General features: G+C 39.0%; 1 protein-coding gene across 2 annotated transcripts in view; it reads left to right on the top strand.

Moving 5' to 3' along the window:
• LOC142138382 (S-adenosyl-L-methionine-dependent tRNA 4-demethylwyosine synthase TYW1-like) overlaps positions 1–27,065 on the top strand; it is a 121,776-nt gene that overhangs the window by 1,167 nt on the left and 93,544 nt on the right. The window contains exons 2-7 of one of the 2 annotated variants that reach the window (XM_075195025.1): positions 8,090–8,232; positions 13,006–13,146; positions 14,737–14,838; positions 17,570–17,764; positions 19,319–19,609; positions 20,107–20,223. In XM_075195025.1, the coding sequence (XP_075051126.1) occupies positions 8,090–8,232; positions 13,006–13,146; positions 14,737–14,838; positions 17,570–17,764; positions 19,319–19,609; positions 20,107–20,223 (989 nt within the window). Of the gene's footprint in view, positions 1–8,089; positions 8,233–13,005; positions 13,147–14,736; positions 14,839–17,569; positions 17,765–19,318; positions 19,610–20,103; positions 20,224–27,065 lie in introns of both variants that reach the window. The other variant, XM_075195024.1, reaches the window with a different exon arrangement.

The raw sequence follows: 27,065 nt of genomic DNA, 5'->3' as shown, positions 1-27,065 counted from the left end.
ACAAGTAACTATACTATTGGAGATATCAACAAGACCTTTTTCATTTTATATATATATATATATATATATATATATTGGTGTAAGCTATTTATCCTAATACAACCACATTGTTTATTGCTGTGACTGCTGATATGACATCACAAGTCTAAGGTAAGCTTATTTTAACCTAAATGTTAAAAGTATCAATACACATATTTGTGGTGTGTGTGAAAATATTGTTTAAAACCCAGGGGGCATATTCAATTAGGGTTCCGGTAATGCGCGTTACCGCGGAAAGTGTGCACTATTGCCGGTATTACGGTACCGCAATAACGCGGATTTTCGTACGCAACCCTATGGGCTGCGAACGAAAATCCACGTTATTGACCGGAATCGTAATTGAATATGCCCCTAGGTTCCCAAACTGTGCGCCGTGGCTCCCAGGGTTGCCGTGGCGCTGTCACAGGGTTGCCGTGCCCAGGAATTAGAAGAAAACCCCCCCCCAAAAAAAAACAACAACTTGCCAATCCGGTGGTGCCCGGGACCCAGCAACCTCCTCCCTTCTCACTGAATGCCGGGCGTGACATCATCACGCCGGACATATTCAGTGAGAAGTGGCAGGAGAGAGGATGCTGGGTCCCGGGCGCTGCCGGATTGGTAAGTTTTTTTCTTTTTTTTTTTTTCTTTTCCTGTCCACGGTGGGATACAGAGGGGCAGAGCGAGGGGGCAGAGCGAACAGGCACAGCGCGGATGCAGAGGGGGCAAAGCGAGGGAGCACAGGGCAGAGCGAGGGGGAACAGCGCGATGCAGATGCAGAGGGGGCAGAGCGTGGATGCAGAGGGGGCTGAAAGGATGCGGATGCAAAGGGCAGAGGGGGCACAGAGTATATGGAGATGCAGAGGGGGCACAGTGTGAGTTAGCTGTAAATTATTCTTTGACAGAAATATAATTGAAAAAAATATATATAAAAATATTCTTTTCCCTTGGATTTATGTGTATTATTTTTGCATACAACTAAGTAAGTATCTCTGTCCTGACCTAAATACTTATTAAGTTTTTTTGACTGCTTATAAAACGAGACTGCTCGATTTATTATTTTGGAGTGGTGCCTTGAAAAAAATTATGGAGACTCTAAGGGTGCCGCGAACTGCAAAAGTTTGGGAACCACTGGTTTAAAACCTTCATTGTAAATGGAAACCTCCCAGTGAATAATCGGCTCAAACAGCTGACATACGACCGCTCGTTCAAAAGTCGGGTCAGTGTGTGCAGTGACATGATGGTCGAAAGTCTGCCCAAATGGACGATTATCGCCTCATTTGGTTGGTCGTACCGTTTAATATTTTCGTTCCAATCTCGTTTCCGCTGTGTAGTGTGTATAAACTTCCGACCGATCCACAACAGTGAGTACGAAATTAGTCATTGCTCACAACAACATTGCTGTAAAAAGTCGCTAAAGGGACGTCCGCTCTTCCCTTTATCGTCCTAAACATGGCTAGTGTGTATGCAGTCCATGGACCAAGCGATCGGACCATCGGTCGCATGTAAAATCGCTCGGCATAAAAAGTTGGTCGAAATTTCTGTAGTGTGTACCCATCTTTAGTGGACAGTGCAAAGAAAATGCTGAAGACTCTGTTCGCTACCCTGTGGAGTTCCTTAACTCCCTCCACCCTCCTGCAACACCTTACAAACTGACACTAAAGAATGGAGTCCGCATTATGTTGCTGTGCTAACTCATGGCCCCTGAACGCTGCAATGGAACCTTTCTGCAAGTGCTAAGCTAAAGATGATATGCTTCTCACTCCAGCAGCTCCCCACTAAGCTGTGTCTCCCCTTCACTTCTCTGTGGCAGCTTTTACTATGGGTTTGCTTCAGTTTTTTGTTTAGCTAGAGACAGGTTAAAAAACAAAAACGCTCCTTCAGAGAGCATATATAATCTTTTTCTAGCTAGACAGGTCAGTTAGGTAGAAGTTTATTTTTTCCTGTAAGAGGCGGCACACCCCTTATGGGTTAAGATGTAAAAGAGTTAGCGACTCATGAGGTGCTACATTAAGGAGCAGCATTGGTAAGGGCATATAATTTTGAAAACAAAACACACAGGATTTGTGCAGCCTGTAATCAAACTTTTATTGCAGAATTTCAAGCTGTGTTTTGTGCTATAATCAATTCTCAAAACCAAGGTAACAGCCTCCTGAAGAATTTATGGAGCTTATTGCATGGATGAAACTATGGGGATTTGTATACTGTGACCGGATGGGCTTACTTTGCCATCTAGTCTGTATGGGGAAAGGAGGGTTTTCCTTCCTGCACAGTTTATCTTGGTTTCTTTCTCACTGTTCGTTACCACTCCCACTGGTGTCACCTTGCCACCAGACACTCGCAGACTGTGAATGCCAACTGCACACTAGTTGTAGGAGAATTCGGTTGCCACAACTGGGCTCCTTTGCGGTGTCAGAACCGCTTACTTCTGGGGTAGCTGGTGTAGCGGCTGTAATGCCTCTTTGCTGTGAGCTGGCTAGTACCTCCTAACTGCTTACTATGGATTAGGATTGCTGGGTAGCGGGCAGAGTTGGGTTCAACACAGGACAGCCGGGGAATGGATTAGAGTGTAAGCTCTTATCTGTTGGTCACAGGATACAGCAGTTAATAGTCGCAGGCAGAATCTTCAAGTAGTGATGGTTTATTGCTCAAGAGTCCTGACAAGGACTTTTGCACACCAGTTTGTGGTACTGGTGATCATCCAGAAGTCAGATGGAAACTGATACATTACATGGTCAAACAGTCCTCCTTTTATACAGATTTGCACACATATCCTGGTAGGAGGTAATCCAGCCCCCCTGATTCAAGCTGGCACCGACACATTTTATATCACATTAGATAATTTAACATCAGGATATAATCTAATCTTGCATCTAACACTGTTTAAATTTCATACCAACCTGATTTCCTCAATTTGCTGTCTGTTTTGTTGTTTCCTGTCTCTAACAAAGCATGCTAACAGGTAACGACCCCCTGCCTGGTCTCCAGGCCAAAGCAGGTGTTTGTCACTTATGGGATGAAAATAATTAATTAACTTAATTTAGGATGTTCTTTCCTCCTTTCTTAGACAAAGACATTTCTCCACCATGGCTACAGTACATTCCTAATACACAAATATAACACGTATCAAAATCGGTACTTTTAATTGATCTAAATTGGCATACTGCGCTAATAATTTTAATATTTTTATACAATGTTATTTATAAGTGATCCAGCCACATATACATTGCAAGAAGTTAAACGAACCAGATCTATGAAAAATATAGATATGGAAGATACACATTCAGAGTAGGATTCTCCAGGAATATTGAAACATTCTTCTAGCGATCAATCAGCATAACTTAAAGAAACACCTAGGCTCTTTAATCTGGATAATGTGGAAAGCTTGTTGGAATATATATGTATGTCTATGGGAATGAGTGAAACTTCAGTTTCCACTACAGCTCAGAGCTTTTTTTTAGGCACATATTAGAAAAAAGAGTTTTCCCTGTTCATCAAGTAGGGAGAGAGTCCTTTTATAAGGCATTTACCCAGGTGTCAGTCTAATTAAAGAACACTAAAGCGGGTGTATCCATTTGGGGTTGAAGAAACTCCGAAATAGAGCTCGAGTCCAAAGTAGATGCAGCTATAGCTAGAATATCACCTAGAACAATCATTCTACTAGAATATTGCAGTTCATTGTGATCCTATTGGCAGGAAAGAAGAAAGGTCTTTGAAAAAGGTTCATCTTTCATCTGGAACCACATTTAAAATTAAAAGTGACTATAGCTTTAGTAGCCTCTTTGGAACCCACTGCTTTTTCAGCAAGGTCAATGGCATCTGCATCAGTGTCTAGGAGAGCCCTTTGTTGCGACTTAGGGTAGCAGATGCTCAGTCAAAAAATAGTCCAGCTAATCATCTATTTGAAGTGTCCCTTTTCCTTGGTGATAAATTAGACAACATAATACACAAGTCTTCTGGTGTTAAATCTAACAGCTTGCCACAAGATCGATGGGCAAAATACCTCTCTTCTTCCTCGTCTTCTCAGCAGTTCAAAGAAGTGAATAGTTATAGGCCAGGTAAACCATACATCAGGCAACATTTCCCTGCTGCACCCAAACATTCTTTTCGGGCATTCTTAATTAAAGAAGGGAGAGCAATCTGAAGACTCCACAGTGACTATTGACAGTATCAGAACTCCTTAACACTTGCAGGGGGCGGAATTGCACAATACACAGAAATACAGAGCTACTCTATCACAGATCAATGGGTGTTGGAAATTGTAACAAATGGTAACAAGACAAAGTTCAATCAGTATCCCAAGTGGAACTTCTTTGTATAATCCAGGACTCTGCTAATCCTAATAGCAGTGATAGCTTTACAGAACTGTCTGCCAACCATAAGAGAGGATAGTGCAATTTGTTTTTACTCTTGTAGGCCAAGTACGCACGTGTGGCTTCTATTCCAGACTCTTCCTCATCAGGAAATCATCATGTGCCTTTCTAGATTTGAAAAGGCTCAACTAGTTTGTCTGTACCAGGTATCTTTGCCTAGAATCTGTGAATTGTGTCCTTTTTTTTTTCTATCAACATAGGGGATTTTCTCCTATCCATAGACCCTTAAAATTAGAGATTAAAATTAAAGACAGACAGAAAACAATAGAGAATAGTCAACTGTCAGACCGGATCAGAGGGCAGTAGAGGTACACGAGGTCAATAAACAGGCAAAGCGTGCTGTTGGATCCCTGCCTGCCCTTGAAATGTCCAGTAAACATAGCTGTGAGGAAACCACCCTTAGCTGGAACAGTGGTTACTCTCTGGGGCATTCAATTCACTTGGGCAGAACAGACTATATCCAAAATAAGGCTTTATTGCAACAGCATAACACCATATGACATTGACAAGGTACAGGGTAAATGGTAGCATGTACCGTCAAGCAGCGTCTTGCAGTCAGCACTTCAGAGTAACAATCTCAGTATAGTTCAGAGAATTATCCTCCCACAGTATTGCCACTACTGTTTAGCTAGCCGTTTCTGTGTCATCCAGCCTGGAATACTGGCTCACAGACCCTGTCCACGTAGGGTTTCCTCCGGCTGCACACAGTGCCTGGCCCAGAGTCCTTTGTGCTGGTGTTACATAAACCAGGATCCTCAAAGATAGAATTAATGCTGCTGTTCTTATATTCTTGGCTGTTTACACAGGGAGTAGGGTCAAGATGTCCAAATCCTCCTCCTTTCATAACGGGTCCATCAGTGGACACTACATTGGACAATTATTTAACTGTTAGACATGCTGTCTCTGTTACCTTGATTATACAGTAGAATGGCTTGACTGAATTAGCTATTTGGCTGGATACACTTAGCAAAGGGTTACAATATTGCATAAGCGAATAACAATTCACGCTTGTGTGAAACATTAAGACATTTGACACATTGTATCTGCAGCATTACAATATCTGAGTCTGATACATTTTGATACATTTTCCAATGCTATTTCAGGCAGTATAGTACTGTGGAGACACATTGCACATAATCTGGAAGTTCTAACCTAAGTACCTCCTAGATTACCTGTTGATCTAGATAACTAAGTCTAGGTACACACTACAGTGTTTTCAGAAGATTATGGTGCCAGTCAGATGATAAACGACTGGCCCAATATTACAGTATTGTGTGCCCTGGAATGATTATTGTTCCAAAGCACATGAAATCATTGATCGAAATTTTCAAAGTGACTTGAAAATCTCGTTAAGCAATATAACAATGACGTTTCTGCAGTGTGTACGCACTCACGATCAGGATCTCCATAGAGTTTACAGAGTCATGATAGTTTCAGCCGAAGCTTATGACAGATGAAGAGCACAGAAGATTAGAACAGAAGTCTTGTCTTCTGTTGACTCAGTGGCTGTTGTGAGACTTGTTCTCACAACAGCTACTGAGTAAACACATGATTTTAGCAGCATTCATTTCTAATCTGTTTGTAGCTTTCAGTACTGTATTGCTTGCTCAATGTAGTGGCTGCCATGGAAGATTGAAGGGAAAAATTACTCTGGCAGCCTAGTTTCCCACCCATACTGATATGATTGTTTTCCAGAGAAAGCTTGGGAAGTCACTCGGGCATATAGCGAGAAAAGGAGCTGTGTCCAACTTTTGTACCTAATCTAGAAATGGAACCTACGCATTATAATGGCTAGCATGGAGTATTTCATAATTTTATTTTTTGCAATCAACAATGCTCAGCGGCAGTCCATCACAAAAAAAGGATTAACTTCAGTATTTTCACATGAATAGTTGTACGTCATTTTGAAAGAATAACCTCCACTTCCTGAGCCCTTTTGGAAAAACTAGTAACGCTGTTGGAAGTATTGAAATCGCATATACAATTACATTGTAAATGAAGTAATCTGAAACCACTAAAATGATTTGGAAAATCATTGCGAAGAACGTTTTATGTTGTTAGTATGTAAAACGAAGAAGCGGGCTGTAACCGAGTGATCCCTGACCTTTTCTGAATGGATGCAGATTCAGTTTATCTGCTTGTGTTATGTATTTGCCCTGTGTGCGCTTTAGCTCCTTTATGACAAGTGAATGCTAAAAGTGTGATTTTTATACACACGCATCTTTTGAGCTCATCTGTGTTTTAAATATAAAAAATAAATAAATGGAGAGTTGGCAGTTTTACTTTTTGCTGGTACAACCCATTTCACAGCTAAATCTCTGGCTATATAATATATTCACTTTCAACTTGCACTTAAGGGAAATTAAAGGGACCACTAAATCCCCACATTAGATTTTTCGCAGTAGTGTAACTACTGCAAATACCTCCAACAATTTTAGGACCGGGTCCTAATGAAATGTGAACAAACGTAAAAAGATGAGACCGCAGCCATTTCTGTTTCTGTGACATTACTAGACTGCCTGTGTGCATGAATCTCCCAGTCCACAGAGAATTTTGGCATATGAAGTCCGTCAATGTGTCAGTCACTCAATGTCTACTTGGTTAAGAGAATCATCCCACCCCTCCAGGCAACCTGCTGCAGAATATAGCATGTTGGACTGTGGTCCACTTATGTTAAGTATTAACACTTCATTTATTTCATGCGTATTATTCAACTCCATAACATACAGCCTTTAATATAATTATATATTAATGTCAAATAGTGGCTTTACTTACTCGCTAATGCAGTGTTTTGTTGCAAGTTGGCTACGATTTGACCTAGTAGCTTGATACTGTATATTGCATTTATTTCTAAAGATATTTTTCAAAGTTACATTTTCTATTTTCAACGTATAAAATACTGTATTCCCTGTTTAAAAATAGGAATATTAATGTTTACAGGTTTCCATGACCTCAATTGGTAATTGGTCTTGTATTATCTACAGTAGGAACAAATTATATGAATAGATACTGTACATAGGAAATGTATTAATAGAATATGGTAATATTCTAATGTATGATTTTATTTTTAACTGCAGTGGTGGCTCTGTTTACAGCAAATGTGTATATATTATAGATGTATATAGTGTAAAAACTAGCAACTGCCTTTTTAATCAGGGGTTACATACGTTTTATTGAGTCAGTGATTTGGTCCCCAACAAAACCTTTTTTTTTTCTGTCTTTTTTGTTTTTCCCCATCAGTGTTTGAGACCTCCAAAAAACAACTTATATTGAGCTAATCATGAGATATATCTAGGGAAACATATGGAAAGTCGGGAAGTAGCTGCTCTTGCCTCCCAGTAAACAGTAAGGGGGAGATTGGATTCTGCAAAAGGTGCAGCTGAACACTCCCTCGGTTTTCAACTGGACCTATTGGCGGCTATTGCTGTATTACTCTCTATTCATTTTTGTGCGCACCCCTATGGGGTGTGAGAAAATATGAGCAGAGATTCCTGTAAAATCTCAGACACAAGGTGCCTGTGGACATTCCGGAGACGCCTCACGCAGAATTGGCTCTTCCCCTAACTGTCTTAAGTCGCAAGTGCAATCCATGGACAATGTACTGTAAGGGAGTTTTACAGGGAGGCAGAGAGAGGACATCAGATGTAATTCCTTAATGGTTTTAATGTTCATTTAAGCATTTAACCCTCCTGTCTTTTTAGATGGAACTGCAGGTACGTGGGGTTTTCTCCATACACATTTGATGCTATTGTGGCTGAACAGGTTTTACATCTATTCATGCGCTGCATTTGGCATTGTCATCTGGATCTCCAGTCAATTTATCATGCGCAGAAAAAAACACCAGGTTGGTAGATTTTCATCAAGCCATGTGGTGGGGCTCTGCAACAACTTAAATTTGTATTTTTTTTTTTTTTTTGTTTCCCTTGAGTAATTTCTGTGTCTAGATTGGTGAACAAAATTTTGGTAAAAATGGAAAAAAGTATGTGGAATGGATACCTGTACCATAGGGAGAGTGAATAATATTATTCCCTCCATGCCCCGTCCTATCACATTGATAGAAGACAACACCATAGACTCCTGTCGCCACTTCCCACACTCTTGTTTATAAGATTAACAATGAATACCCTCTGTCTGCTTCGACTTACAGTCCCAACACACTTCTTACTATGTCACATGTTTTTAAGTTGCCACCTCTTTGCTTGACTCTACACGTTCTATCAGTCTGTGCAAAAGCACAGAGCACAGTAATACCAGTTTATCAAGGTTTGTAGTTTGTCAAATGCCCTAAGGGACTGCAGTACTGATTTTTCTAGTTTTGATCTGTCAGGTGTTTGAAAACAAAAACCCCAAAGATTAGTTTCCCTGACGGCAGTGTGTTTATCTCTAATTTAAGTCCACTTAAAAGGTGGTCTCCTTCTGGTACAAAGTGCAGATTGAAGACCGTCTAAGAGTGAGACCCTTCAATGTTCACCCCATCTAGTGACTGGATATGATGCCCTTTTAGCAAACACAGGCTAGTGTGTTTGTCTCTTACAATGCACCGTAGAAGAAGTGTCATCTGTTTGTGTCCCATAAATTTGCGATTGGAACACACCCTGTTTGTGTATGTATATATGTGTATATATATATATATATATATATATATATATATATATATATATATATATATATATATATATATATATATATATAATGTGTGTGTGTGTGTGTTATATCCTTGTTGTTTGTTCTGTTTTTACTTGTAATATTTTATATGTGTATGGTTTTCCTTTGTCTTTAAAAAACAAAACAATTCTTGTTTAAAAAAAAAAAAAGTGTTATCAGGCTTACATTAAGCTGTAGTAATGCCCAGTGGGGCAGCTGCGCTAAAAAAAAATTAAAAAAAATTGGTTATTAATTTAACTAGTGTTTTTTTTTTTTTTTTATAATTCACAGTTTCTTTCCAGAAAGTGAATATAGAGGATTAAAAAAGCACATTGCTGATTGCTCCTTACTTCGACTGGGGAAGTAGGGAAACCTTGTGGTGTTCATATGTATGTTCATTATCTCACAGTGGGATAAATATGTGATTCACTTTTATCCTTTCTGGTTTTTGTCACTTTATAGATAACCGGTTTCTGGATAAAAGTTCTCATACAGGGGTGTGTTACGCAGAAGAGCATCTTTCCGATAGTATTTTATTGTAAAATCAGAATAGCCATAGAGTATCCTCTGCTTGTGTCTCTTTTCTGGCCATTCACTGTGCCGTGTATGTGGTCTCTCCCTGATAGGAGACTCCAAGCATGCTGATTGGATGATGTTGGTCATTTACCAACCTGTATCGGAAGATTTCCACACACTGATTGGTGGATAGTTTAAACCATTCACCAATCAGAGTGCTGGGTGGGAAAGAGCCTGGAGTGAATGGTTTTGCTTGGCATCTTGGGAAATCTGAAGGGTTTATGTGATTTACATTCTAAAGGTGTGCATCTTTCTTTGATTGTATTGTTTTAGCTTATCAACTGAAATCAAAAGTGAGAAGTTGCCTTTTCAAGGTAAAATATATGTTTTATGTGGCCCTTGAGGTGTATTTGTTTACTCATTAGTGAAGTCTATATTTAGACTAGTGATGGTGTCTTATACCAACATTCCGACATACTATATAATACTGTTATTTGTTACAATTTAGCCGTAGATGTGAGGATAGTATATGTAAAAATGCATTCCCATCTGTAGTCTATATGGTTATTAGGAGGCACTGTGAAGTTTTATAATTGTACAGATGCATGAGGCTGTAGGATTTTGTTTTTTGTCTATAGGTCACAGAAACCTGAGTTATAATCTCATAAGTTTTGCTAATGAACACTGAAGTGATGACTTCAGAACTCGATTTTTACAAGACTTTACTTCATTTTTACAATGTTACAATTTGTGTAATATGTTAATTTATATAATGACTGACAGAATTTGTGTCAGAGAATTTCATTGTGTTTATAATGGATTTCCCCTTAAATGCTATTCATTGCGCTTATCGTGCCTATATTAAAATAGAAAGCTACATGATCAGACCAAATTGTGTAACAATTCTCAATTTGGGAAAACTACATCCAGCACCCTGAATTAATAAAATATTTTATTTTTATTGTACTGTACTCTTTGTTACATTGCTTTGGGTTAAAAAGTAAAATCCAAGGTATCCCTAGCCACACTGCTGTGCCTGGTAGATGAATTTGGTGGCTTCTCTGGCCTAAAGATAAACTGGTCTAAGTCCAGCATTTTTCTCATTGGTAGGGGGGGGGGGGGGGGGGGGGAGAGGGAGAGAGTGCTGCTGGGTCCCTCCCGGTGCAGTGGAGAGTAAAATTTAAGTAGCTAGGAATATGGATCACAAATTCACCTACAGACTATATACCACTAAACATCGATCCAGTGATAATCTTCGGGCCAAGATTTCTACATAGACGTAATTACCCTTGTCTGTGTCTGGTAGGATCAATTTAAACAAAATGGTCCTGCAGGTGAAATTCCTGTACCCACTGCACCATTCCTCTTTTTATCTTCAAAGATGGATTTTTTTTTTCCCAAATTAAGAAATACATTTCCTCTCTGTCAGGGGGGAGAAGCGAGCATGTATCAAGTTGACTTTTTTTGTGTCACCCATGAGCATCTGGGGGCTGGCCCTCCCTGATTTCAGGGCCTACTACTTTGCTGTGCAACTAGCTCATCTCCAGGAATGGATTGGGAACTCCCTGACAGCTGACCTCACTAGTTTCTTGAAATGATGTACAGGGTTTGATTGACCACCCATACAGGCCTTATTGGGCACTAGAGTCACTAGAATGATCCCACCTCTGCTCCAGCAGGCTTTAATGATCTGGAACATTGTAAGGGGGGCGCTGCAACCCATGGGGCTAGATGTGGATACTCCAATATGGGTTAATAGCGCACTCGGAGCTTGACAAATTATGACAATTTTCCAGGTAAAATGCTGCAGGTATCTTCTCTTGTGCAATTATATTCCAGTGGCAACCTCAAATCTCTTACAGTTACAGGTAGATTTTCACTTGCCAAATAACCTATTCTACACATACCTACAACTTTATCATGCCCTGGTGGAAGCTTGGAAGCTCCAATTTCTTCTTTTGGTCCGGATCCTCACCGTGTACCCCTTAAAGAGTGGGTTCCACAAAAACTATCTCAATGTTATATGCCAATGTACTCTCCATACTCGCTCCCAATGATTTTGTTCGACTACTACAGGGTTGGGAACTAGTCTTGGGACCATTGGCGGACGAGGACTGGAACTACGTACTTGATAGTGCCTGCAAGGCCACCTCTTGTGCCAGGTATAGGCAGGTCCAGCTGTATATTTTACATAGTGTATTGCTCTCCTCACAGGCTGTTCCAGATGGGTACCCGATCCGACTCTAACTGTCCAAAATGCGGAGGTGCCTCTGCCTCTTTCTGGCACCTGCTCTAGGGCTTTATTGTGGTAGGAGACTTTTGGCCGCAGGTGGTGGAGTGTATATAGAGGACACTTGTATCAATATTCCACTGTTGTACCCCAAGACACGCATTTTTGGTTTAGGAGTTGATCTGCTGTTGGGTAGGTGTGCGACCAGATATAAATCTTTTTGCTCTAGCTAAGGGCGCAATTTCCAGAGTGTGGATGGCACCCGTCGCAGGCCTGGGTAGCCCAGGTTAATGTAGCGGTGGGGGATGAGCACTTCACTTTTCAGTCCAGAGGCACCATGCCAAAATATTACAAAGTGTGGGTGTGATGGACTAGGTATGCGGTGCGTTCTCTGGCCACAGATTTTGACCCTATTTAAATATTATTTATTCCCTTGGTTGGTTCTGGGGATTGCTCCCAATTATCCCCTTTCAGCACTCCAAACATCATCAGCTAATTCCCACTGCATGTTTATACCTCTGCTTGCACTTAAAATTTAATTTAATTACCTACCCTATATAGAAGGAATTTGTGACCCACACATAGGCTAAGTTATTAACTTGTGAATATGTAATGTCATTCAGGTGCTTTGTCTGTATCTTGCTGTAAATTGCGATAATTGGAGTTCTTAATATGTTTTTTATACTAATGTGGAATACATTATTTTTTGGACCTATATTATGTATTTATTGTTATTGTTCTGTTTATTAAAATCTAACAAAAAATATTGGATTTAAAAACAAATTAAAATAAAAAAAAAACAAAGTAAAATTCAATAAATATTTAAATGATTACAGGTTATAGGAAATTAACCATTCTTTTTTTTTGTTAAAAAAAAAAATATGTTCTTTGTATGGGAAATGAGCCAATTATTAGATAATACAAACGGCCTGATAAATAGGACATTTTTATTGCTCAATTAAATGAGTTATGCTGACCAGATAATTGCGTTTTTGTTGAGTAACTTCCCACATAGAAAACATTTTCATGCTCCGGTCGTTTAATGTTTGGCTTCCAATGTTCTTTTAACAACATCTATCAGAACTTATTCCACTTAAATTGACTAGTTAAATCTGAGTAGCAAGTAATCATTGCTCCTAAAAATGGTCTGGTTATGCCTGACATTTTGGGACATTACTATTCATTTATGTTGGTGTCGCACACTTAGCTTACAAGTTTTCTTAACAGGGTGAAAAGTTATCCCAGAATGGTTTTTCCTCCTTGCCAACTAAAGAATTCAAAAGCGGTCCTCTTAACGTAAATAAAGAAGAAGTCGTCTTTGTTTCCGGTGTCAAGATTTTTTACGGCTCTCAGACTGGTACTGCTAAGGTAGGCTAACCTGTTTGTTATTATAAAGACTGATTTCATGAATGGTGTATAATTCTGCCTGCTTGGAGTATCTTTCAATGCAATTCATCGCTTTTTAGGTTTTGAAAACCTGTATGTTTATCATCATCATCATCAACATTTATTTATATAGCGCCAGCAAATTCCGTAGCGCTTTACAATTGGGAACAAACATTGATAAGACAGTACTGGGTAATACATACAGACAGAGAGGTAAGAGAACCGTGCTCGCAAGCTTACAATCTATAGGACAATGGGAGTTAGAAACACAAGTGCATGTGCTACATCTACATTACCATCTGGAGCTAATGAGCTTATAACATTGTCACTCACTAAGAGTTTTAGTCACCCCCCTAAACGTTGGCACCGTAGGTTTACCTATTGGTAATGCTCGCCTAGCCCTATTTGGCTGGCCCTGCGCTCTCTTTGGCTTTTAGACGAATGAAGTGCTTTGCACACACAATTCAGGGTGGGAGCGCCCCGTATCATGTCACATGGTTAGACAGCTACCTAAAAAGTGTGTATGTGTATGACCTCTTCAGTAAAGAACAATATATTATATAACATCATATAATTTTACTGCAGATGACAAAACCATTGAAGTAGGAATATCATCCTTTGTTTTGCACATACCAAAGACATAATGTCTTTGCTGAATACACATGAATGGCAAATGGCCCAAATTCCCAGGGACTGCTCTGTGCACAGTTGTGTGGCGCTGTGGGCAGGGGTGCTCTGGCTCCCTTCCCTGTCCGCAGTCATTTTAAAGTGGTGAACGAATATGTTCACCACTTTAGATGGAAATGAAGCTTTAAGTAGCGGTTAATGTACATTTAATGTCACTTACCATTTTATCCTACATATACCTTTAGTGTTCTCCCTTTATGTTCATTAATATCTAAACATTTATTCATTGGTATGATGAGCAACATGAGAAATAGTTCACACAACTAAATGTAATAAAGTATTGTTGTATAACACACTTGCTAAACCAGTAAGCAAGGCAAATGCTATCTTCTACTAGTGTTATAAACCATTACATGAGTTTACATCCATCTAAACTAGTGCGTCACAGATGTGGTTGGCAGAGGTGTTAGCTCTGTGGAAGTGCTGGTACCCTGGTAAATACAACATGACATGGATGTTAAACTAATAGTATAGATGATGGTACAAATTAAATATAATAAACCCCTTTAAATTGTCTCTCAATATACAGTTCCCTCATTTCTGTGAGCATTTAAACTGTATGTGCACAGACTTCCTGTGAAGCCCCTCCATCCATGTTCTACACATCATTGAACAGAATATAATGCATGTCAGATTGGACTTGCAGTATACCTGTGAATTGTAGTGGACATACAGCTGCATGTTCAGGGCAGATCATGGAGATTGCAATCCCAAACATATGGGAAACATAGTACAAGATGCATCTGAGCAGGAAGGCAATGCGGATAAATCTGTTTTCATAGCCATTTTCTTTTGTCATACTGTTGTACCAACAGGAATTGTTTACTGGTAAGCACGAATAATGCTAAAGTAAATGTATTTATATACCATCTGTTTTTATTTTAGGGATTTGCAAATGTTCTTGCTGAAGAGATCAACGCTCTTGGCCTGTCTGTTGAGATTATAAACATGAACGCATATGATCCAGATGACCATTTGGTAGAAGAGGTAAGAGGCTCTTAAATAATTTAATGAAAATAATAAAATCTTCTCAAAGATGTGATGTAAACCAATAGTCAGTGATATAGATAAAAAAAAACAATGACATGTTTTTCTCCACCATGATCAGACCCGCTTTCCTGTCTTTGCAATGCACCATGTTCTTTGGAAAAACTCTCTTTCCAGATAATTTGAAATTGTTAGGGTTTTGTCTTTTATACCATATTTATGCAATGAGGGAATTCATTCCATTTGTCCATTTTATATAAGGAAAAGTAGTCCAAAAAAAAATAAATCTAGTTTTTAATGTCCTTGGGGTAAATTTATCAAGATGTGAGATTCTTCCGGGATTAAAAAGTGTAGATGTTGCCTATAGCAACCAGTCAGATTCTAGGTATCATTTATTTAGTACACTCTACATAATGGTAGCTATAATCTGATTGGTTGCTATAGGCAACATCTACGCTTTTCAAACTCGCCAGAAAATCACAGCTTGTTAAATTGATCCCCTTGTCTTTGTGACTTACAAAGATTAGCTGTAAAATGGATATTGTGGAAAGTAATAGAGCAGCTTAAATTATATTACATTTACATGGATCTAATAAGGCTCCCAGATAAGAAAGGTCTCCCTGCCACTTTCTTGGAATTGCTCTCTGCTGGAGGATGTCCTAATGATGGTGGAGGCTTTCTCTGTATCTTACTGGGACATGGTTAACAATTAAACAGTTTTTCATTTTTTATTTATTATCTGGACACAGTACACTTCGTTTATGATGAGACAGATGAAGACATGCAGTAGTGTCCCTGCATATTGCAGACATGCAGAAATGTCAGAACCGGGATAGTAAACAAGTGAAAAGCAAGTCAGCAATCATATCTTGGTCACAAATCACTGTAATAAAAAGATACAGACCATGGGACAATCAGACTTGGGAATTGGGACACATGTAGAAGTTTGCAATGTTAAATGTTGATTCAGTGAAGGCAGGAGAAGAAATATTAATATGTGTAAAGTCATTAGCTGGTCATCAAGCATTTGTTAAAGTGAAATGTGATATTCTAAAATTGGCATACATGCGACTCTTGCATGTATCGCGCAAAATTGCTGTGTGATTGTTAGTGTGTCTAGCGACGGTTTCATTAGAAAGGGTTCAGGTCTTTTTTTAGTTTAGAAGTGAATCTTTTGGACTGAAAAAGTTCTTAAAAAGGACTTCTTCATCTTCTTCAAATACATGTACACTCTTCCTCCCCTTCCCAGGTTCTAATCAACATTAATGGCATCCAGCATGCTGTGCAGAATTGTAATCAAAGTAATGCTTTTTTTATGCACCTAGGGAGTCACATTTTATGTGTTATATGCTAGACACTGAATCAAAGAGAAGGGGCACTAGGAAAAAAAATCCCACAATAGATCAAATGCATGATATATAAAAATAAATATATGCACTTACAGTAGTACCATTTTCTGCAAGCATTTGGCACTTAGCCAGGCCCCTGTCCTCTTTACTGTCATTTTCCTCTTACCTGGCTATATAATGACTAGAAAGACACACTGGGTTAGCAATAGATCAAGTGGGTAGGATTCATTGTAAAATTTAAAATTCCAAATTTCATGCAGTTAAAGTTTTTGCACGTAAGAGACACTCTGACTTTTGGTAGCCCTGAACAAAGTAGAAGGCAGGCAACACATTTTGAATTTGGATTACTGCCTAAAGTATTGGGCACATAATGCAGATCGTGTCCAAAGCTCACTTGAGTATGTGTTTGATTACATCAAAGTTATTGGGCTAATGCAGGAGTGCTGTTGACACAATTGGTTAAAATAACATTTAAATCGAAACAATATTTAACTTCAAAATGTGTTGCACAGTGTTAATATTGATGTGCAATCTTTTTTTAGGTCCCTACTTGGTGCAGTTTGTGGTCAACTAGGTTTAATATGCACCTATGATTGCGCCTACAGTTTAAATGCCAGTGGCCACAACTTTGTGCATTCTGTTTTTCACTTGAAGCATTTTTGTAGACTAAAACTTTGTTTACTCTGAATATTTTTGCATCAGCTTATCTCGCTTTTCAGCTTTTATATAACAGAAGCACATCTTACCTGACCTACATATCAGCTGTCTACAGCCAAATTGATTTAGTTTCGCATTTGTGAATTTTTATGGACTGTTTTTCAAAATAGCTAGTTGTGCCAGTGAATTTAATGGCACATTAGCATTAACATTGTTTATGGCCCAACATGACCTTGTCTTGATAGTAACTACTCCATCTGTGATTAAAAAAAAGTTAATGGCATATTTTCTTTGCTCCAATTATTTTGAAAGGCTGCATTATATAAACAGTGTTTCACTACACCTTCATTTGTCTATTAACAGACACCAGGAGCAGTTAGTAAATAGCAAAGGATATAATGAGCGAACAGGTTAAATTCTTGAAATTTACATTTTTTTTTTTTTTTTTTTATCTTTTTGTCATTACAATTTTTTTGTACCTGTTGTTGTATATTTAAAGCTGCATTACCATCTGGAGCTAAGAAGCTCTTGCCCCCTGATCAGGGGGCTGCTCCATGTGCAGTGTTTTTCCCAGGGCTGTGTCCCTTTCTTCCCTTGTATATTTGGTTGGTACGCCTTTCAATATATGAGTGGAGTTGTTATGTTAACATTAACAATATTTCCTTCTCTAAATATTTTATTTAAAATAATTTAAAAAAATGACTGTATTTTTGTTCCCCCACTAGACAACGAGTCAGAACATATGTGTCTTCCTAGTTGCCACTTACACTGATGGACTACCTCCTGAAAGTGCACAATGGTTCTGCAAATGGCTGGAAGAGGCTTCCAATGATTTCCGCTTTGGGAAAACCTTTCTCAAAGGCTTAAGATATGCTGTGTTTGGATTAGGGAACTCTGTATACAGCAGCCATTACAATACGGTAATTTATTTTACTTGTATGTTTTATTAGTGTTGTTGTAATAGGACAAAATTACACGTATGAACTGGCTCCAGTCCACCTGAAATGATTGGTTTTGTCAGAAGCCCACTACAATAATTTCATGCAAATATCGTGCAGATCACACGATAAGTCACCATTTAGTTAGATATCCCAACCATCATGTTTTATCGTACCAAAGCACATTGTATCATTTGATTTTAAAAACTTCCTAAAAATCACGATCAATGATGGAACCATGTCTGGCAAATGTGTGTGTGCACTCACGACCAGCACTACAAGCAGATCTCTATAGAGGAGTAACCATCTTTTCGGCAGATGGTTATGAAAGAAGATCATCACAGATCTGGAGGTAAATTGTGTAGGTGTGTACACCTAAATCTGCATGCTCATTAGGACTATCATAAAATTTTGATAGGAATCGAATCTGCAGTAATTTTACTGTAGTTCATACCCAGCTTAAAAGCAAAACCAAAACCTACAATGGGCTCGTTTACATGAACGTTATATGAGATGCGGCTGCAAGTTTGTTCCAATGTTAAAGTCAAATGCAAAATGTACTTAAAGTTACTTTCATATTTGCTTTGTCTTTGGTCCATTTTGTTATCTGCATTTTATAGTTTTTTATACAGTACATGTTGCTTTACTTTGCAATTTTCATGAATTTATTTAGAAAATACAAAACCTAAATGCAGCAAAAGTTTTGCCATATCTCCACTTTTAAAAACGTAATGCAACATATTAGCAAGTTCCCATGTGCCCATACAGTTTTTAAATATCGCATGTAAACGACTCAATAGAAATCGATCATTTGAAACAATGACATATGTTTTACAAGCATAAGTATGTTTACAGTTTGTGCAAAGTGATGAAAAATGCAGAAAATAATAATTTATTATTATTATTATTATTATTATTAATAATACTAGCTATTGCACAAGAACTAGGTTCAGTTTCTTGTGCAATAGCTGGATTAAATACTCCTTTTTTGGTGTGCGCTGTTTTTTGCGGGTTTTTGTTTTTTTACAAAATGCCTGTGATATGCACTCTCAAACTGTTGGAAAATATATGAAGTTGAAGTTTTAGGGGCTTCTTACTACAGTTGACAAAATATAGAATTTTTAGTGTGAAGCCATTTTTCCTTGCTAGCTATGAATGTCATTCGTATTAAGTGTGACCAATTTATTAATCTGTAATTACTAACAGGAGCATGCTCCCTGTACACCGGACATGAACAGGATCCAGTGTTTAATAATTTTTTCTGAATTTTTAATATGAAGACAGTGTCATAAAAACTTTGAGACCGAGGGAGCGTTACAATTTTAGAACTCGTATTTCTCAATCTGTATTACCCATACATTGCAAGTATGCATTTGCGGAAGTTGTGCTATTAAAAGGGGTTTATTAAAGGTGTTTTTTCCTCTTCAAAACTGGTACAATTTAAGCTTTGTTGCTAATTATAAAAGCATGTGATAACCATTTGCATAGCTATTTTTGCATTATTGATTGATTGTCACAACTGTGCTTGTGCTGCAGGTTGGTAAAAACATTGATAAGTGGCTGTGGATGCTGAGTGCCAGCCGGGTAATGACTCGCGCAGAAGGAGACTGTAATGTTGTAAAGAGCAAGTATGGCAGCATGGAAGCAGACTTCAGCGCTTGGAAGGCCAAGTTCCTTAGCAGGTTGCAGGCTTTGATGAAGGGTGAAAAGAAGACCTGTAGTGGGAAATGTAAGAAGGGAAAATGCAAATCTAAAAAGATACCCCATACTGATGCCATGGATGAAGATCAGAACAGACAGGAGGAGTCCGAGCATGACGACTCCGAGGTAAGGCTGGTCATGAACATGTCTGTGTTTAAGGTGATTTGTGGAACCTTCTAAAACCTTCTAAAGTGCTTGCAATTTATATGGATATTGAACATTAAAATGGCAATTGCTGAAGTTCATGGTTATGGTTTGTATAATGGCTTTAGCAGAATTGAATCATTAAGTAATATTTGCATCAAACCTTGTAACCTAAAATGCAAGTTACTGTATACAAGTGACCTTTCCAAAAAGGATAAGTCTTATTCAGTGGACCCTCACCTGGTTCCACTACCCTTTTATATCCTCAACCAGAGCCACTTTATATTTGTTTTGTTTTTTTAATATTCATGCATTGTAAGAAGTATTCCTTCATCATAAGTACTGTGATAAGTTACATGTTGGGCAAAGCCAGGCAGATATATGAAGAGCATTTAATGGGAAGAAGGAAAGTGTGCTATATTTGTATGATAAAATGCGTGCTTATGTTTATAGAGACTGATATGTTTGTTTCACAGCAGGACTTGTATGAAACCACCAGTGATTCTGAATCTGAAGGGGAGAGCGAAACTGGAAGCAAAGGTCTTATAGATGTTGAAGACTTGGGAAAGGCAATGAGCAGTATGAAGAAAGCCAAGGTATTACAGGCTACATATATACATACAAGTACCACATAAACAGTATATTATATGTGTATAGTTTGCATTTACAATAACCAACTGTAAGTCCATGGATAGATAAAATGGTGGAAAAAAAATCTTATTTTTTTATGATCAAATATAGGCCACCAAGTGCCTTTAAAGGAGTCTGGGAAGATCTGAAACTATTGAGATAAATATTACCATATCCTACATTGCAAAACACTTTTTATACATTTTAAAAATCCTCCCCCAATTCCCTCCTCTCCCCAAAGAAAATGGACCCATCTCGTATGATTTTATTTGATATTTCTTCGCTACTGGTGTTTGCCTAGCCCCTTAATAAAGGTTGTAGATGCGCAGGTAATCCTATATTGACTGTGGCTAATTACATTGTGGGTATTCTATTCTTTTATAAGGTAGATAATACTGTACAGTTAACAGTAGTTGAAACTTTAAATGTAGTTTTTTGCAAGAGACGGTGGATTGTGCTATTTTTACGACTGTCAGAACCTATTTGTGTACATATCGTGGTGCTTATAAATGTATAAATTCCTCCCCTGATGCCATATATTTTTTCTTTTTGTAAGCCTGCCCCACACTGTCCCATAAGTTACCAAACTACTCAGTCTGCAACAATGTATGTCACAACAGACATGTTTAACACTTTCGAAACTGCTTTTTTGAGCTTTGGTTCCGCTTTATGCCCTTGATGTAACTATGTTGAGAAGGCTTTAGGGATCGTTATTTCATCCTTCTGAGGGACACTCTTACCATGGTGTTGTAGTGGGGAGTGAGGGAGCTGGCACTTAACTAGTTAACTTGCTACTTGCCAAAGGTAGAGCAGGACCAGGGGGCGCTCGGCGTAGATTGTGAGGCAGGGGGCGCAGGCTCAAGGCAGTATTTCGTGGTTAACGGAAGAACCAAGGTGGGCGGTATCTCTGGCAGAGTCGATGGGCACTCTGGTGCAGCTTCTCACCCTTCAGGCGGAGACTACTGCACTGTCTTTGAGCTCTCCTTCTACATCGACGGCGGGGGGGGGCTAGAGTTTCAGTGGTACTCTAACGGTTAATGACTGGACAGATCTAGCAACCGCTGGCCCTTCACCCTCTATTGTTTCCCAGAGGGCCCCTTTAGGGGAGCCCGCTAGATCCTCCTTTTTTTTTTTTTTTTGTTAGGGGAATTGATAGACTGAACAGGTTTCTAGACTCTGAGATCTTCTCAGTCTAGAACCAAACGTAAGAGAACCAATCATCCTCTTCTTTCAGTAGCAGATTCAGAAATATCATCTGAAGAGGATGGAGAAATTCCTTACGAGAGAAATGGTCACCAGGTGACGGATGTTGAGGATTCTCACAGAAATCAAGGCATTGAGGATCTGGTCTTAGCAGTTAGAAGGACCTTAGATCTCTTAGACATAGATGAGCCTACCACTGCAGAACAGGGTATTTTTTAAAAAATAAAAAGATGTCTGTTTTCCCCCTTCTTTAGAGCTAAGGGAAATTGCGGAGGCAGGTTCATCTCAACCGGACCACAAGGTAGTAGTTCCTAAAAGATTCATGGCATTGTACCCTCTACAGTTGGAGGATGTTAACACTTGGTACTTGTTCCCAATGGTTGACACTCTGGTAGCACGCCTGGCGCATCACACCACTTTGCCAGTCCCGGGCTCAGCTTCACTTCAGGACGCTACTGATAGGAAAGTGGAAGGATTTTTAAAATCCATCTATGTAGCTACAGGAGCTTCTTTTAGACCTATGTTATCCTCAGCATGGGTTGCCAGGGCCATGGAGTCCTGGGCTGACCAGCTCGCGGCAGTACTTCAGGATTCTGACCTTCTCCCTCTTGCGCTGCACCTTAGAGGCATGAAGGCTATTTATATGAGGCGGCTCAAAATGCAGCCTCAATGTCTTCCTCTGCTTCTGGCTCAGCGGTGGCAGCAGGACGAACCTTCTGACTCTGCATCGGCTTCTCCGGATATAAGCCAAAGCGTTTCCTTGATGCCCTTCCATATTCGGGATCTGTACTGTTTGGCCCCGAGCTGGATAATATAATTTCTCAGGTGACAGGGGGGAAAAGCACGTTCCTTCCAGTAAATGTACCAATAGTCAGGGGTACCCAGGTTCAGTTCCTTTTACCAGCCCTTTCGAGGGAACTTGTCCAATAGAGGTCAGGCGAGCAGGGGCAGATCCTTTCCTCAGCAAAGCGTGCTGTTCCCAAGCTGTAGGATAAACCTGCAGCCTGACTCACATCCTTCTCTCGTCGCGGCTGCATACAGATCAAAATTAATTTTAGAAATTGCTGGTCCAACAGCAGTCCAGTAAATGTCCATTTGTATTTAATAGAAGAACTATGCAATTTCATGCTAGCTAGCTGTTTTACCTTCACTGTATCTTACTGGTGGTATTTGCAAATGGCCAATTGATAGATTGCATTCTTATAATTATTGGTTCAGACACTTTGTGTTACAATTTTAACAGAATAAGCTATATTGGGAGCATATGTGATTTGCAAATGTAGAAAAAAATATTTCCACTTGGTAAGAAATTACTCTTTGTTCAGCCATACTGTGGGGTTTCAATTGAAAGTTTATTTTAATATTATATACATATTTTTTTTTTTAATCCAGTAACCGTTGTGCCAATCCTATAAATGAAAAATGTAGCAGACATTGTGAGCTTTTGCAGTCCTGAAATCAGCTATATTCTGTGTAGTAAATTTTGAGACCACTAGATGTCACTAGAAGTGGAGTTAAAACTACTACATCGTGACATGCCTGACAATAATAAAATTGACTGCATTGCTCACTACCTATGAATGAACTAATAGAATAATGTCGACAACAAACTTCTCAAACAAATTGCCTTCCTGAAAACATTCATTCTTCCTTTGAAGGATTTTTTTTTTTTTTTTTTTTTGCTGGCCCCCTAGTGGTTTTATTTCTAACAGTTTCAAAGTCTTTATTTTCATTTCAGCCTGCTAGGACCTATAGTGAATGCTTGAAGGGTAATGTGCACATTGACTCCGTTCATGTTTGCTTTTGCTGATTTATCACAACCATCAAAATGTGCTCTGAAATAATAATATAAACAAACTGGAAACGGAGGAATAATTACTAGCTTATTTAAAATGATCCATGTTAAAAATAAACATGTACACGTGTGTATAGATTTCCCCCTAAAACACAGTTTCTCTTGTGTTCGATTTAGTATCTTCATTGTGTTTTTCCTCGCGTGGTTGTTAATAGGAAAGCTTCATTTGGAGTAATGGGTGAAATGTACTTTAAGAATCATAACTACCTAAAATTATTCAGTGATTTGCTGCAGGTGCTCTGGTTTAAGGATGGTGATATATAAAATTTTATTGATGTCCCTAAATCCAACTTGTGTAAATTAAGATCCGTTTCCACGTGGTAAAATGCGTTTAATAGTTAACAGCCCAACACAAAGCAGAGGGAGGTCGATTCAGGAGTCATAAATTTAGTTGCAATGTCTGGCTCTGTTCTAATGGTTCTTAAATTGATACCATTGTATGTTAGCAAAAGTAAACACTTGTATCTGAAATCAATATTACAATAGCTAGATGGGAAAAACATTTTATCAGGAGGATAAAGACTAGTGTTGTCTTTGACATTGCAAATTGCTCCCTTAAATAGAATACTTAATTTGTTATAGAACAGTAGTGACCATAGCACAAGAAAATTATCATAGCCTTATAGATGCCTTCACTAATTAATGTCTAATGTTTCCTACAAATTAATGAGCTCAATGAGGCACATCTCATGTTAAAACAGCTTTAATGCTGATAAATTTTTATTGAATATATTACATATATTTATGAAGACTTTTTCCCTGAAACTTTTTGCCTACCACAGTGAAGCCATAAATCCCTGACCATTTGTTATGCCAAATAAAAGGAAAAATATATATATCTATATATAAATATTTTGTTTCTGCGGAACCTTATATATGTCTTTGTTCTATGTAACATATAAGTATTAATATATATCTTTATAGGTAGATCGTATATGTCTGCAAATATATTATATCAGGCTTGCAATTGGTTGGCTCATAATCTTAAGAGGGCGAAATTACTTCTAGTCCAATCATGCATTATATAAACACATTCATCACGCAAGTGCATATGGCTGGCTCATGTGTTTTTAAAAGGGAAAAATACTCTATCATTATGGTCCACAAAGTCTATCAATGCAATAATAAATATACTATATATGCAGATATATTGCATTGGCTTATTGATTATGCCGAATTTTATTTCTCCAAACCTTTGCAATCAACCTAACATATATAGTTGTATCCAGTTTTGATTATTACTGGAATTAGCAGGTACAATTGTTTTAAAGAAAACATTAAGTAATGCACTCAACCGCCATGGCCTGTATGCACGCTCCCCACGCAAGACTCCTTTGCTGAAGGAAAAACATGTGCAGCAAACTTTAAACGAGCTTCAACAACATTTGAAGAAACTTGTGAAATACTGGGAGAATATAATGTCCTTAGATGAGAGCAAAATTGAACTCTTTGGAGGCCATAATACACACCATGTTTGGAGGAGCACATCACCCCAAAAACATCATACCAACAGTGAAGTTTGGAGGTGGGAACTTCGTGTTGTGGGGCTGTCTTTCTGCTCTGTGTACTGGTATACTGCATATGATTGAAGGAAGGATGAAGGGAAAAATGTACCGAGACATTCTTGATAAAAATCTGCTGTCATCTACCAGGATGCTGAAGATGAAACTAGGTGGACAACCAATCAGCATCATTTATTTATATAGCGCCACGAATTCCGCAGTGCTGTACAGAGAACTTATTCACATCAGTCCCTGCCTCATTGGAGCTTACAGTCTATATTCCTTAATATAGACACCCACTCACACACAGACACAGACAGACAGAGAGGGAGAGACTAGGGTCAATTTTGATAGCAGCCAATTAACCTACTAGTATGTTTTTGGAGTGTGGGAGAAAACCTACGCAAACACAGGGAGAACATACAAACTCCACACAGATAAGGCCATGGTTGGGAATCGAACTCATGACCCCAGTGCTGTGAGGCAGAAGTGCTAACCACTAGGCCACTGTGCTGCCCCAATAGACTGATCAGGCTGCAGTCTGGGGGGCGCAGCGTCGCTGAGATTACATTTTTTTTTTATTTTGTTTTACTGACATTTCTTTTAACTATGGCAGTGGCGGGGCTGGAATCATTGGGATGGCCCCCTTGTAAAGGGGACGGCCTGACTGTCACTGTTACATGACAGGCAGCCTAGCAGCGATTGCTGCTAGCTGCCCGCCAGTGCGCCCCTGGGTCTTAGCCTGGTAACGTGAGATCAGGACTTCCATATCTCACATGACCAGAGTAAGAAGCGTCTGTGGCCGCACTGACAGGCAGCTAGTAGCAATCACTTCTAGGCTGCCTGTCATGTTTAGCGCTGTAGAGAAGACTGCTGCAGTAGAACAACAGGTAAGTCCTATTGTCGGGCGGAGGGGCTGTGCAGATGAGAACTCAAAAGGAGGCAAGTGACTGCTAATGGGGGCAGGTGACAATGCTAAAAGGGGGCAGTTGAAGATGCTGAACGGGGCTGATGAAATGGTTGAGGGGAGTATTTAAAAAATAGAGCAGCTTTGGGGGGCATGATCTCTGTATTGTGTTATGGGGATGCTCTCTGGCGTTCTGGGGTCATTAGAATGCTAAATATTAGTCAGGTGGGGCTGATAGAGGTTTGTATTTGATTATGGCTCTTTGACAACAATTTTCAAATATTTTATTGCCTACATATTCTAGTGCTATGGGGTAGTTTTATCTGACCATTATGGACTGCTGTGATTTGGAGCCTAATCATTCAACATTTGTTAACATTTAGCATCATAATACAATTGCTGCATATTTTCAAAACGGACCCCAACTTTCCAGAAGTCCGCTAGAAGACCTCAAAGTTGCAAGAACAGGGAAGAGAGAAGAACTAGAAATGGTAGCCGAGAATGCACAGTCTGTCTAAATTTGAATGCTGGCACATTCTCCTAAATATACATATTCAGGAGTATTCCTATACACTTATTTTGGGGAGGTGGGGTGCTAAGGCTGTAATAGCCTAGGGTGGCTGGAACCCTTGATCGGGCCCTGGGTGGACATTTCAGCAAGACAATGATCCCAAACACACAGCCAAGGAAACTCTCAATTGGTTTCAGAGAAACAGAAAATAAGTCTACTAGAATGGCCCAGCCAATCACCTTACTTGAATCCAATTGAAAATCTATGTAAAGAACTAAAGATCAGAGTTCATAGAAGAAGGCCACGGAACCTTCAAGATTTGAAGACTATTTGCATTGAAGAATGGGGCAAAATCACACCTGAGCAATGCATGCGACTAGTTTCTCTATACAGGAGGTGTCTTGAACTTGTCATTAGCAACAAAGAATTTTGTACAAAGTATTAAATAAATTTCAGGAGGCGTGTTTAATACTTTTTCCCTGTGTCATTTCACATTATTACACAAAACTTAAATTTTTGGACATTTATGGTTTGATTTCTTTGCATGCGTGGATTGCAAGGTTGTTGCTGACATTTGGTGTACATTTCATTACAACAGCCACATTAAATATTAATTTACTGAGAAAAATGTTGATGCGTTCAATACTCATTTCACCCAGTGTGCGCGTGGAGATATAGAGAGAGAGAGTTATATAGATAGATAGATAGAGATATAGAGAGAGAGAATCATCGTCATCACCATTTATTTATATAGCGCCACCAATTCCGCAGTGCTGTAAAGAGAGTATTTGTTTTTTGCATCAATCCATGCCCCACTGGAGCTTACAGTC

The sequence above is a fragment of the Mixophyes fleayi genome, chromosome 2 (genome assembly GCF_038048845.1).
Source record: "Mixophyes fleayi isolate aMixFle1 chromosome 2, aMixFle1.hap1, whole genome shotgun sequence".
NCBI lineage: Eukaryota > Metazoa > Chordata > Amphibia > Anura > Limnodynastidae > Mixophyes > Mixophyes fleayi.
The sequence above is the reverse complement of the archived record's forward strand: the minus strand, read 5'-3'. Positions and strand labels throughout refer to the sequence as shown.